The 13,084-nt window shown below is 59.9% G+C and overlaps 1 protein-coding gene across 1 annotated transcript; it reads right to left on the bottom strand.

The window, feature by feature from the left end:
* Positions 1 to 281: 281 nt before the first annotated feature.
* STK36 (serine/threonine kinase 36) lies at positions 282 to 12,651 on the bottom strand. The gene is made up of 26 exons (XM_075710969.1): positions 12,568 to 12,651; positions 11,419 to 11,559; positions 10,433 to 10,510; positions 9,897 to 10,027; positions 9,399 to 9,648; positions 8,901 to 8,994; positions 8,490 to 8,659; positions 8,085 to 8,284; positions 7,879 to 8,005; positions 7,624 to 7,767; positions 7,186 to 7,365; positions 6,868 to 6,965; positions 6,409 to 6,514; positions 5,870 to 6,011; positions 5,450 to 5,577; positions 4,732 to 4,836; positions 4,423 to 4,521; positions 4,114 to 4,208; positions 3,733 to 3,796; positions 3,419 to 3,529; positions 3,191 to 3,265; positions 2,582 to 2,753; positions 2,019 to 2,166; positions 1,638 to 1,797; positions 599 to 1,345; positions 282 to 497 (listed from the first exon to the last, which is right to left on the bottom strand). Exons 1-26 carry the CDS (start codon positions 12,649 to 12,651, stop codon positions 282 to 284), a joined length of 4,065 nt encoding a protein of 1,354 aa, XP_075567084.1.
* Positions 12,652 to 13,084: the final 433 nt, after the last annotated feature.

The raw sequence follows: 13,084 nt of genomic DNA, 5'->3' as shown, positions 1-13,084 counted from the left end.
GCGGAAAGACCGGGGCGCACCCGGCGCGACTGCCCGGGGCCCGGCGGCGGGCAGGGCCCGGGGGGCCGCCTGGAAGGAGGGGGTTTGCTGAGGTCTGCAGGCACTTTTCCAGGAACGGCTTCCCACGGGGAGGGCCCCCGGGTAAAGCTGACCGGGCAGGGTCCCCCCTCGGGGCGGACAAAGTGGGTTCCACGGACGCTCGGGGCTGGAGCCCGAGGAGGACGAAGGCGTTTGTCCCCTCCTGCCGAAGGCAGCGTCAGGCTGAGCCCCGGCGGCAGCCCTCAGCGCTGGTGCGGGGCGGCAGGCTTGCCGGGATCGGGGGGTCCGGGGGCGTTTCCAGCGCCGCTCCCGCAGGTGCTGCGCAGAGGCGTGAGGAGGCGAAGGAGCTTCTCGCAGTGCCGGGCAGAAGACAGCCGGGAGCTGCCGCCAGCAGCGGGCTGCAAGTCAGCGCTGGCCAGCGCGGCCAGCTTCTCGGTGGCTCTGAGGGACAGCAGGACCTGCGGAGCAAAGAGAGGGACAGGAGTCACCCGCCAGCCTGGCCCCTCGTCCCCGCAGCACCATCAGGTCCCACAAAGGAGCTGAGGTCCCCGTGCGGTACCTGCTGAATCCTGGGGTGCCGGCTGAGGGCCCGCAGCGCAACAAGGGCTCCCTCCCGCACGCTCTCCCGGGGGTCCCGGCAGGCCACCTCCAGCAGGACGTGGGGGGCCCTGCTCTCGATCAGCAGGTCCCCCAGCTCTGCCGATCGCGAGCCCAGGTTGCCCAGAGCTGAGGCCGCATTGCAGCGCGTCCTGGCCTGCACGTCACTCAGCAGCCGCATCAGCCTGGGCACGGCCCTGCCCAGGGTCCCGGCCGGGGAGGACTCATGGTAGGCGGCATTGCCCACCGCGAAGCTGGCTGCCTTGCGCACGCTCTCCTCCCGGTCCGACAGGCACCCCAGCAGGCTCTCCAGCAAACCAGGCTGGCTCTGCAGCACCTGGGGAAAACCGTGGCCATGTCGGAGCAGGTTGCCCAGCAGGTTGCAGGTTTTGGCCCGTATCTGGTGTTGCTGGTGGCCGAGCAGGCGGGTCAGTGGCTTGTCAGCCATATCCGAGCCCCTCAGGATCCTCTGGAGAAAGGGCAGGTGCTCCGGACAGGCCCGGGCCACGTGGGTCAAGAGAGACAGGAGGTCAGTTGTGAGCGTGAGGCTGTCTGTAAACAAGGCAGACGTCAAGAAGGCAATGATGTGCTCCGAGGCAGTGGCTGTCCTCACCATTTGGTCGATGACCTGCTCATCAGACACAACGAGGTGGCACAAGAGGCTCATGGGGAGCTCGGTGTACGGGAAGGGCAGATGGTGAGAGCAGACCTAAGGAGAAAGGAGAGAGCGATGCTGAGCATGCTGTCCTCGCGTGCGGGCCAGAGAGCGGCTGAGGCCTGACCCATGGCAAGTCAAGCAGCGGCTGAACACTGCCAGCAGGTCGGTGCAGAGCTCAGCTCTGGCCAGGCCACTCCAAGGGCAGCATGGCACCCAAGTGACATCCCTGTGTGGGCAGAAATCACCAACATGGTGTGAAGTGGTGCCACGCATTAGGGGCTGCAATGTGGGGAGGTGTCTCCACAGTATGGGGTTGAAGAGAAACACAGGGCCAAGAGGGTACCTGCAGCAGCTGGGCAGAGATCTGGGCGTCCCTCACAGCCTCCATGACCAATGCTAAGGTGTCTCCATCCACAGCCAGGGCAAAAGGGAAGCAGAGGAGCTGGCAGGCCTGGATCACCACAGCTGGGACAAGCTCAGGGTCCCCATCCTCTCCTGTTTGCCTTAATTTGTTAGAGAAAGAGAGCTTAATACAGAGGTGATCAGAAAAACATCAAGGCAAGAGGCAGAGAGCATTCCCCACACTAGGCACTAAGGAGAGGCTCTGCAGGTGAGCTGTGCCCTGCAAGTGCCAGGCCAGTAACTTCTCGGCCCTCTGTGTGCTCGTGTCTAAGCCCTATTCAGTGGCTGAGCTCTGCCTGCTTCAGCCATCCCTACAACTCACGTCTGTGCCAGGCATGCCAGGAAGCCAGGGGACAGCAACCTCTTCAGCGTCATCATGAGGACACCGTGGGACTGGGTGAGCTGAGGCAGGCACCGGTGGGACTCGCGAGTGAAGATGAAGAGGGCCAGGCTGAGGAAGAGCAGGGTGCCTGCAGGGGAACAGCGCAGCAGAGGGGCAAAGCTAGGGACGGCTGAAAAGTCTCCTCTCTTCTGTCTGCCTGTACTGCCTCAAGGCTGCTCTAGGGTTGCTTCTGTGCTTCCTTGCCCAAGACCAGACCAATCTCCACCCATGGTGGTCACATCTGCCACAGTTAATGTCCCCCTGCAGCAGAGACACCCTTTCTTGTTCCTCCACAGCCAGCTCAGCTGAGCATTTGCCACCTGGGCACAGCATGGGCCAGCCCAACCCTCTCTCCCTGGAAAACAACAGCATTATCCTCAAGAAAAGCCCCCTGAGCCCCTCTGGCCTCAGGGACCAGGTGCTGATGGGGACAGGCATGGGCAAGTCTGAGGGCAGGATGTGGAGCAGGGTCCAGGGCAGCTGCCCTGCTGTCCTGCTCCTACCTTGAGGGGAGAGGAGGTTCCAGTCCGGCTCTGCCGCAGGATGTCCTGCCCCTGGGGTGTCTCCCTCCAGCACTGCCCTGTCGCTGCCCACGCGAAGCACCACAGCAACACAATGCCATAACACGCTCCACAGCTCTGAGGCAGAAAAGTCCTGCTCCACAGCCACGTCTTCCTAAAGATGGGGAAACAGGTGTTGGGGGGCATCCTGGTCTCCCATGGCTCCCCAGGGTTCTGGTCTGCATGCCTGCCAGCCCTATGGCCCTGGGGAGGTTGGGCCTGGACAGATATGGCGCAGGGGGAGGAGAGGGGACCAGGCAGCTGGCAGCCCTGCTGCGCTCGCTGACACTGCCAGTCCCTGGGTACATCTGCCCTCTCTCACTCCAGTGTGCCCATGAATCACCCCTCCCTGCCCACCACCCTCCCACCAACCCTCCAGCGGTCCACAGACAACCCAGAGACATTAGGTAACTTTCACGGGGTTGCACAGCTCAGCCAAAGCTGCCCGGTTCCCTGGTTTGCCTCAGCCTCCATTACCGATCCACATTTGGGCCTTTTTGCCCTCACACCTTTTGGTAGGGAGCAGGAACAGAGAGATAGGTAGGCTGGTACCTGGGCAAGGAGCTTCAGCAGGAGAAAAAAGATCCCATCATAGAGACCAGCACCCATTGGCAGGGGGAGCTGCAGCTGTAAGAGAGTAGGGGACAGGCTGGAGCTAGGTGCTGGGTCTGAGGGGGGCAGCAGCACCACACCTGTGCCCTTCTGACCCCATCTTTGACTGCACACCTCCACTGCGGGGTGACAGCACAGCTCCCCTATTCCTCCGTCCCCATCCCGTACCTCAGCAGGTGCTGTCAGCGCATTTGTCACCACCGGTAGGATCTCTTCTCCCCCGAGCTCCAAGGCCACCCCATGCTGACTGAGCTGTGTCAGGAGGAATGCTGCAGCACCCTGTGGGACAGGGAGAGTTCAGCACCTTTGGGACTTTCCCATCTGACCACTCAATGCTGACTCTTCATCCCTCGGCCCAGGGCAGGGACAGCCAGGCTGCACCTGCCCCCACCCCACCCTGAGCAAGCAATGGTAGGACTCAAACAGGACATGGGGCTCTGCAGGGCTCTCAGTGACAGCTCTGGCAGGGTGGGCAGACTTACCACAAGGGAGACAACAGGAGACTGGGTGATGAGGTCCGTGGCCAGGGTAACCACCTCCTCAAGCCTGAAACACAGGGAGCAGGGGAGAGGCACTGTGTTCCCACAGTTTCACATCCCACAGAGCAGCAGCATCCAAATACCCCTAGGGTTGGGAAACAGCCATCTTGCAGGAGGAGTGAGCCCTGGTTCACAGCACCTCCTTGTCCATGCTGGGCCCTCGCCGCATCCCCAGCACCCGCCCATGCTGCCCAGCACTCTGCTGATGTGTCCAGATTGGAATCAGTGGGAACGGAAGCCTAGCTCTGGGCAGGGTGCAGGGCAGAGTGCTGTTCAGGGCAGGCCACGTTCATCTCCCACCCATGAGTGAAAGTGGGTGCTTACCTGGGAGGGGAGGTTTGGAGCTGCAGGGTGAGCAGGGCCAGCAGATACAGTGAGGCCTCGCAGGCTGCCCCCTGGGCCACCTCCACCATGGGGACCTGCCAAGGGAGCAGGAGTCACAGGGGTACAGCAAGGCTGGGAGGGGAGGAAGGGACATTTCTGGGCCCTGGAGGAGAACTGAACTCTCCAGACTAAGTTCCCCCAAATTCTTCTCCCCACACATCCCCCAGCTTGGTCTAGAGCAGCACTCAGAGGAACATGTCCTGCTTGCCCACACTCCTACGCCACCACTGGGGCTGTGGTCAGGCCTACCTTGCCTTTCGAGAGCTGCATGAGGGAACCCCACAGTCGCTGGCTCCTTCCCAGGTGCTGGCACAGGCTCGGGCTGGCATGGCAGCCAGCGTAGAGGATCTGCGAGGCAGAGGGGAGAGATGCATACCAGCCCCTGGGGACAGGGATGTGGTGACCAAGCCCATCCCAGTCACACCCCAGCAACTGACACCAGGGAGATGGGAGTCATTGAGGGCTGAGCCCATGGTTCCACCTTCCCCATGCTCCTAACCACAGACCAAAGGTCCAGGCACCTCGGGGGACAGCCAGATAAATGGACGGGGCCATTACCTTGAGCACATTCAAGGAGCAGCTTGGGTGCTCCAGTCTCCCCAGCAGCCTCCCAAGCTGCTGGCTCTCTCCTTCCATAAGCTTTTCGGCTACCTCCCGAGCAACCTGCAGAAATCAGCCTGTTTTGCACCCTGGACACCTGAAGCACTGCACAGACTTAAGGAGTTTAATGCTAGCAACAAATTAATAAAAGCAGGCATCTGCTTACTACACGTTGCCTGTGTTCACAAAGGGATGCCCATCTGCCATGACCCAGCATGGCTTTGATGCACAGTCCCACAGCTGAGATGAGCAAGGTGAGATTCCTCCTCTGCTCCCCTCCTTGTTGACTCAGACTTGAGTTAAAGGATCAAATGTAAATCTGTGGTTTTGTTTTCCCTCTTATTTATTGTCCATTCAATTTCAGATTTCCTATAGTTCCTATCACTGTCATATAAGAATTCTTCATGTTTTCTCTGCATTGCCTAGTTCTTTACTTAGCCCATCCCACAGTTCAGATCCTAAGTGCGAGTCTCTTAATTGTCTTAGGAGTCCTTAGACTCCTGAGGCTCAGCTGTTGGCTGGGAAGGAGCAGCCTGCAAACACCAGCCCTGCAGCCACTGAAGCTGGAGGACCCCAGCCCTCCGCTCTACTGCTGAAAAAGGAGACCCTCCTGGCAAAGGGTTGCTGTCCCTGTGGGGACCACACCTCCTCGCCCTGCAAAGAGACCTGGCCTGACCTGCTGCTTGGCTTCCCGACAGCTGTTCCTCTCCAGGGGAATGCTGCAGGCAGCAGCCAATGCAGCCATGAAGAGGTCTGCCACACATAGGCTCTGGTCATGGGCTGACTTGGCCTCCATCGCTGTACCTGCACAGGGACAGAGCTCGGGAGACATGTGCTAAGGGTGAGGGATGCTGAGGGGCAGCAGGATGGGGCTGGAGGCCAAGAGAGGAAAAGTCAGGCTTGTGACATGAGGAGGGTGAGATCTGGGATTGAGGAAGAAAACAGGAGAGCTGTGGTTGGCAGGGGTTTGGGTAGATAAGCTTCAGCCACCTCCTCTGGCCAACAGCACTGCAATAGCAGTCAGTGCTCTGAGAGAGCCCAAGGGCAGGAAGGAGAGGGGAAAGCCCAGAAGGTGGCGAGCTGCCACCAGCACTACCTTGCACAGCAGGCTGCTCTGAGATGGATCCCTGGAGGAGTCTGTTTAGCAGGGGCTGACGCTCCTCTCGCAGGCTGTCATAGAAGGGGACAGAGACGGAAGGGCATGTCGCATCCAGGCTCTCACAGAGCAGGGTGAAGCACTGGGGAGACACAGGGGGGGCCATCACTGCAGATCAAGGGTGGGACGAGATGGAAGGGCAATGGGGGAGGAGTTTGTGGGGGGACAACAGATATGGGAGAAAGACTCATGTGCTGGAGCTTCAGGGACCTCCAAGTGTCCTCTCCAGCCAGGTTACTGTGTGGGAGCCACATGGAGGAACAGTCAGGGAAGGTGCCCCCTCAGAGAGCTCATTTCTGCATGTGATCCCCCCCCAAAACCCCCAGTGGGTGAGACAGCCTGCTCTGACAAGAATGCATCAGACCCCACAGCTGGGAGCAGGGTCCTCAGCCTGCGCTTCCCCTGACATGCACACCCAGCCCCATAGCTTCTGTCCCTGGGGGAGAGGATGGAGACAAGGGAGACAGGAGCACCCTTACCAGAAGGCTTTGCTGGCAGAGTCTCATCTCACTGTCGGCTGGCTCAGCCAGCAGCTCTGGCAGCAGGGCTAGGAAGGAGCCGGCACACTCCTGAAAGGCCTGCAGGCTTGAGGCGGCAGCAGGGGCAGAGGAGAGCAGAGAAACACAGGCCCTGGTTGCGAGGACAGGGTGTGGCCAGGCCCATATGGCCCTGGCTAATACGGCAGGCAGAACACACTAGCACTGTGAGCCAGTGCCAGCAGGCAGCACAACTGGACTCTCGTCAGCTATGCCTTCCCTTTGATTAGTCCCACTCATGGAAAGCTCTGTGAGCACCGCGATATGGCATGAAGCACTTAGTCCGTGATGCTTCCCCATGGAGGCAGCTCCAGTCACAGAATATGAACACCACCCTCCCGCCTACTGCCGGGTCCCCGCAGTGGCCACAAGAGACCTCAGAGCACAGAGGGTTGTCCCTACCTGTCCTTTTGCCCACTCTCCTCCAGGCTGCATTCACTGCTGAAATAAACTGCAGTCACCATGAGGAGGTCTGTCAGCACCGTGACACACCAGGGCTGCTGTAGAATCCAGAGAGAAACAGCAAGTGGGGATTGTCTGCTGGCCATCCCAACACCACCACAGTGGGATCCTTCCCTGCCAGGACCTCCCCCTTCTCAAGGGGGCCTGGAAGAGGCTCTGGTTCTGTGAGCTGGCTCCAGCAGGACGCCAAGGCCTCCTCAGCACCAGCACTCTGCAGGGCTGGAAGAAGCCAAAATTTCTCTGGGACCCTACACCCACCTGCTTGGTGCTACCACTCTCCAGGATCTGCTTGGCTAGACACAGCAGGGACAGAGGCACATTCAGCTCTCGGCAGAAGTGGTCCAGCAGCTCAGAGTCGCACCGGGTAGCCAGGAGGTTGCCCATGATGCGGAGCACAGGGCGGAGACGGGAGGCTCCCTCCAGCATCCCTTCCAGCACCTGCACACAGAGAAGCCAGAAGGGCTCGTGATCAGCAGCGGTTGTAGCCTCTCCATCAGCCACAGGGCAGCCCTCCACCCCTTCAGGCAGGGGAGCAGGTGGCAAGCTAAGTGCATGAGACAGCTCCGACTCCTGGGGAAGCAGAGGATCTCCTTGATGGATGGACTGAGGACTCTCCTCATGCTCCTGACCCAATCTTGGGGAAGAAGGCAGCATTCATGTCCCCAGTCATAGCGGTCTGAGCCACCCATCACTCACCTGCTGAGCAGACTCTGCCAGGCGGGCCTGGACACGGTGCCGGAAGGCCAGGTCCCTCAGGAGGCTCAGCGGCGTGCTCAGCTGCATGGCCAAAGGCTCTGTGGCCTCGATCAGGTGCTGCCACTCCTCATCGCTCTCCAGCTCCTAGCCATGGAGGAGAGAGGGCTGGTGCCACAGACCCTGCCTGCCCCAGGGTCTCTGTACCAGCACCTGGGGACTGGGCCCTGCTGTTCTCACCACAAGACACCGTCCTACCTCACTCTCCAGGTCCACGGCCTCGATGCTGCACCTGCCCTGGGGCTCTGCCCTGCCAGCACCAGGCTGTGGAGGAGCCCTTGCTCCAGAAAACTCCCGTTCATAGTCTTGAGTGATGCTGTGCTCCCTGGCCAAGGAAACAGCACGGTCAGTGAGCCACCCCACCTTCCCCTCTTCCTCCTCTCCCAGCCCCAGCCCTCCATCACCGTGGGTTGGGTGGAGGCTCCTCCAACTCCCACTCTGCCGTGCTGCTCTTTCCTTGCAGGACACTGGGGTTCTTCTCTTTGGAGGCAGCCAGTGGCTCCCCCTCCACAAGGGCTACCTTCCCAGGAGCTTCTCTGGGTCTATGCCCTGGGCAGCCTTTGCCAGAGTCCTTCGTAGATGCATCACCTGCCTTCAGTTTCCCCTGGGTGATGGCAGAGAAGTTTGGTCAGGGCAAGGTTACTCAGACAGCCAGATGAGCCCCTTAGACTCCATGTCTTGCCATGTATGTGGCTGACACCCCAGCCTGCCCCATGTATCTTCTGTCTTTCCCCCCAGGTCCCATTTCAGTGTCCTTCCTTTGCCCTGACTGTGGGACACAGACAGGGGAATCCCACACTTTCCTCCACCTTTTTCTGTGCCTCCTCAGCCATCTTCTGACGGGCCTTTCTCAGGATCCTGGACTGGCCACTCCTGGGGGCCAGGGAATGGGCTTGCTGCTCCTTCAGGGCCTGCAGCTCCGGGGACAGTTTCGTGGTGAAGGGGTTTGAGATCCCGTGCTCTTCTATGTCATCAATCACTGGGGAGGCAAGGGGAGAACTTCATCAGCAGCTCTCCCTTGGGACACAGGGAGATTGACAGGCTCTGGGATCCCAGGGGAATCCCGGGGAACCCTGAGCAAGCCCAGGGGCAGGAGCTAGGGGTCAGTGCTTGGAGTAAGGAGGCAAAGTAGTAAAAAAAGCAGGGCAGTCCTCCCAGCATCCAGGCAGTAGGAGGAGGAAACGGACCTGGCCAGCACTGGAAAAAGAGCTGGTACTCACCAGTAACCCGTCCAGCAATGAAGGGGTGAGAGAGCAGCTCCGGCCATGACAGGCGCTGGCGGGGGTCCTTCATTAGCAGTCCCTGCAGGAAGCTCTACAGGGCAGCACAGCACCAGGGTCACTGACGCATGCTTGGCACCCACCAGTGAGTACAGTGTACCCACCAGTCTCCCGCAGTGAGGGCACCCAGGAGGTCTGCGTTACCTGCCTGGCTCTGGGGAAGGAGTGGCTCTAGTGCTTAGGGCAGACAGGAAGACATTTCCCTTCCCAGCCCAGTAAATCACTCCTCCACTATTGGCCCCAGTTTCCCAGCTTACAGAGGGACAGCAGTGATAAGGGTCCCCCTCCCAGGAGGCCAAGATCTCATGCCTTCTCTGTGTTCTGAAATCCATGTTAGGGGACATAAAACCTAAGAGTGACCCACCAGGGCAGCAGATGAGGCCAAAGCTGCTGCCACATTAACAGATCTCGCCCCACAGACAGGGCCTTTGCCCTTACCTTGAAGACTGGGCTTATGGACTCGGGCCATTTGACGGGGTCCTTGACAATGAGGCTGACAAGCTGGAAGATGCTGCTGGTGTAGAAGGGAGGAGTGCCCACAAACAGCTCGTACAGGATACAGCCCACAGACCACAGGTCTGCCGTGTGGTCATATGGCCGCTCCTCCACCAGCTCAGGGGACATGTACAGCGGGGTGCCCTTAATGGAGGTCAGCACCATGGTGTGGATGCTCATGGCACGGGCAAACCTGCTCAGAGCAAAGCACAGACAGCCAGTTCAAGCTGAAACATCCATTGCAGCTCCCAGGGAGATCCCTATGAGTTTACCAACACCCCTCTCCTCTGGAGTTCAAAATCCCCCATCCCTGCTCAACCTCTCAACATACACAGATCCAGGTCCCCTTCCATACTCCCCCCTCCTCTTCTATAGCACCCACGACACCCCTTGGCTGCCCCAAGCCCAAGTGTCCCCCTCAAGCTGGCCCCCAGCACCCACCCGAAGTCACAGAGCTTGACAACGCCGTCTTTGCCCAGCAAGATGTTCTGGGGTTTCATGTCGCGGTGCAGGATGCGGTGGGAGTGCAGGTAATAGAGAGCAGAGACCAGTTGGGCAGCTATGGCCTGAACCTGCCGGAGACACGGGAGCCTCACCCTGTGTCCCATGGTGCCACCAGCTAGCACAACCATAGGGTCCCTTATGACCTGGCTCCCCCCAGTACCCCCACTCCTGCCCTTGCCCTGTTTGGGGCAGGGACCGCCCCCAGCTGTGGGCCAGCAGTTCCTCAGAGTAGGCTGATGGCTGAGGCAGCAGCCTGGTGGTGTTGTCCTTGCTGAGGGAACAGGGAAACTGTCCCCAGTGCAACCTGGCCCCTTTCCATCCCCTCCAGAAGCTCTGCCAGGTAAAGCCTCAGGGGTACCCTCACCCCCCTGATGCCTCCTGGCCCACAGCAGAGACCCACTGCCTGCAGGCAGACAAATCCTGTTCTCGCCACATTGCAGCAAACACTGCGTGGCCACTGCCATGACAGTCACCTGGTCCTCGGGCAAACTCCCATCGTCCTCCAGGATCTGGAAGAGCTCCCCCTCTGCGTAGTCAGTCACCACCACCACCTGGAGGGAGGAGCAGCATGGTGGGATCAGGCACTCACACAGCCGCATCCCCATCATGCCCGAGTGACCAGGACAGAGCAGGGCAGTAAATCGATGAGGGAGACACTGCGGTGTCATCATGCACAGCGCATGAGCTTGGGTGGCTGTGGCTGCACTGCAGCGAGGGCCTGGCATTTAGCAGAGCCCTTGCGGCTGTCCTTATCTCAGACAACCAGCAGAAACAAGGGAAGAGGGAAAACGGACAACCCCAGAATGGTACTTCCATGCCCAGTGGCCCCTGAGCTTGTTTTGCTTGTTTGCTTGTAATCTGCTGTGCAATTACGTTATTTCATGCTCCCATGTCCCATAGCATAGTCTTCAATCCTTCTCTATTACACTCTCTCCATCACAGTTTAGGCCAGTGAAAAGTCACAGTCTCTGAAGATCCCATTCTCACCCTGTGATCTCAAACCACCCCTTTTCCATCACACACCCCTGCCTAGCTCCTTCACCTCTGTGTATGACCCAGTGCACCCCACACAGCCCAGCTGGGTGCTGGCTCCCCACACAGCAAGTACTGGAGGGCTCTGAAAAACACTGACCAGACTGGCCTCCCAGTCCTTGTTCAGACAACCCCCACGTAAGGTCCCTGCATGTCCTCAGGGAGGGTGGGAATGCCCTGAGGGCAGGGGACCCCAATGTGGCCATCTGAGGAAGCAGAGTAGGCTGGTGGCAGGATGGCAGCACTCAACACAAGCCAGGAAACGGCTGGGAACAGAGCAAACCAAGCTGGCTGGAAGAGCTGCTGGAGCCCTTGGAGAGTGTCATCAGCATCTCCTGAGAAAGAGGTCCCTGTGACACCAGGGGCCAGCCCTTGTTCCCCCACCCCAGTCAAGAAAAAGCATCTGTCCTGAGAAAGTCCCCTTCACCTCCTTGTCAGTCTCAAAGCTGTCGAGCATCTGGATGATGTTGGGGTGATGGAGGCCCCTCATGATCTCAATTTCCCGCTGCAGGTTCTTCAGCTCCTTCTCAGACCGCCCCACCTTGGGTATGAACTTCAAGGCCACCACCTTTCAAAGCAGGCAAAGCTGGGATCAGACCAGGCTCCCACCTGTGCTGGCAGAGCCTGCATTTAACCCAAACAGAACTCAGCATTTTCCAGCTGAGCACACCAAACAAGACATTTATTCCCTGGATCCCTTGAAGCTGGGGCTTCCCCCGGGCCCTTGTACATTGACACTGGTGCTCACGGTACTTTGCACACTAGCATACAAAGCAAATAAATCGGTGAGCACAGACAAAACTAGGACTGACAGAAACAGGGGACAGAAGCTAGAGGCACTGGTGGACAGCAAGCTAAACATGAGACAGCAGCATGCCCTGGCAGTGGGGAGCACTAGCAGCACCCTGGGCTGTATCAACAGGCAGGAGCTTGAGGGAAGTGATTATTGCCCTTTACTTGACACTTGTTAGACCGCATTGGCAATATTGTGGCCGTTTTTTGGCACAGAAAGACACTGATAGGCCTGAGTGGGTATAGCAGAGGCCACCGGGATGGCGAGGGCGCTGAAGCACGTGGTGTACGAGTTGAGGCTGGGGGAAATGGGTTTGGTTAGCCTGGAGAAAAAATGCTCAGGAAGCCGAACAGTAATCTTGTGATACCCAAAAGGAGGTTTCAGAGAAGGTGGAGACAGGCTCTTTACAGACATGCAAGGTGGGAGGATGAGACAGGGATTACAAACTGAAACGGCAGCTTTCCAACTCGATACAAGGACAAACCGTTTGCCCCAAGAACAGTCAAGCACAGGCTGTGGGGGCTTTGTCCCTGCGGTTTTGCAGGATCCGAATTTAGTGCTGACTCTGCTTTGAGCAGGGGATGGACTGGAGACCTCCTGAGGTCCCTTGAACCTGAATGACTCCAGGCCAGCAGGCACTGGCCAGGAACGTCAGCAGAAAGATGAATGAGCGCCGAGTCCCAAAGCCCTGGCAGGGCCCTGGAACCCACCAGCCAGCAGAAATCAGTCGCCAGCGGCACACGGCAGCCCCCCAGCCCTCTCCCCTGCCGTCTCTTTCCTCACCTGGGCGCTGTGTTTCCGGCGCCCCTTGTACACGCGCCCGAAGGAGCCTTCGCCGATCATTTCCAGGACATGGTACTTCTCCATCGCGGGCGGTCGGGCACGGGGCCGCCGAGCTGCCGAGGCAAAGCGGCGGTGAGGAGACGCGCTTCGCCCTCTCTCCCCGCCTCTCGCCCTCCGCCACCGGCTGCCGCGGGGCGCCGCCCCCCAACTCCTGACGCCGCAGGCCGCGATGGAGACGGGCGGTGCCAGCGCTGGGAAGGCAGGGCCGCACCCTCCGTGACCCAAAATCCAAAGGGCCGGGGCTTCCCCTCCCCGCGGCGCTCCCCACCCGGGGCGCCGTCCCCAGGGCGGCTGTTCGCCGGGGCCCCCCGCCGGGCTCTGTCCCCGCCCGCCGGCCCCACCTCCGCTGCCCCACGGCAGGACAAGACCCAAGCCGTGGGTGAGGCCCCCCGCAGCCCCCCGGGTGGGACGAACCTGGGCCCCGCCCCGCTCCCGCCGCGGCCCGGCCACCCCTGGG

Source organism: Pelecanus crispus, chromosome 5 (genome assembly GCF_030463565.1).
Source record: "Pelecanus crispus isolate bPelCri1 chromosome 5, bPelCri1.pri, whole genome shotgun sequence".
NCBI lineage: Eukaryota > Metazoa > Chordata > Aves > Pelecaniformes > Pelecanidae > Pelecanus > Pelecanus crispus.
This window is presented reverse-complemented; position numbering and strand designations above follow the sequence as displayed.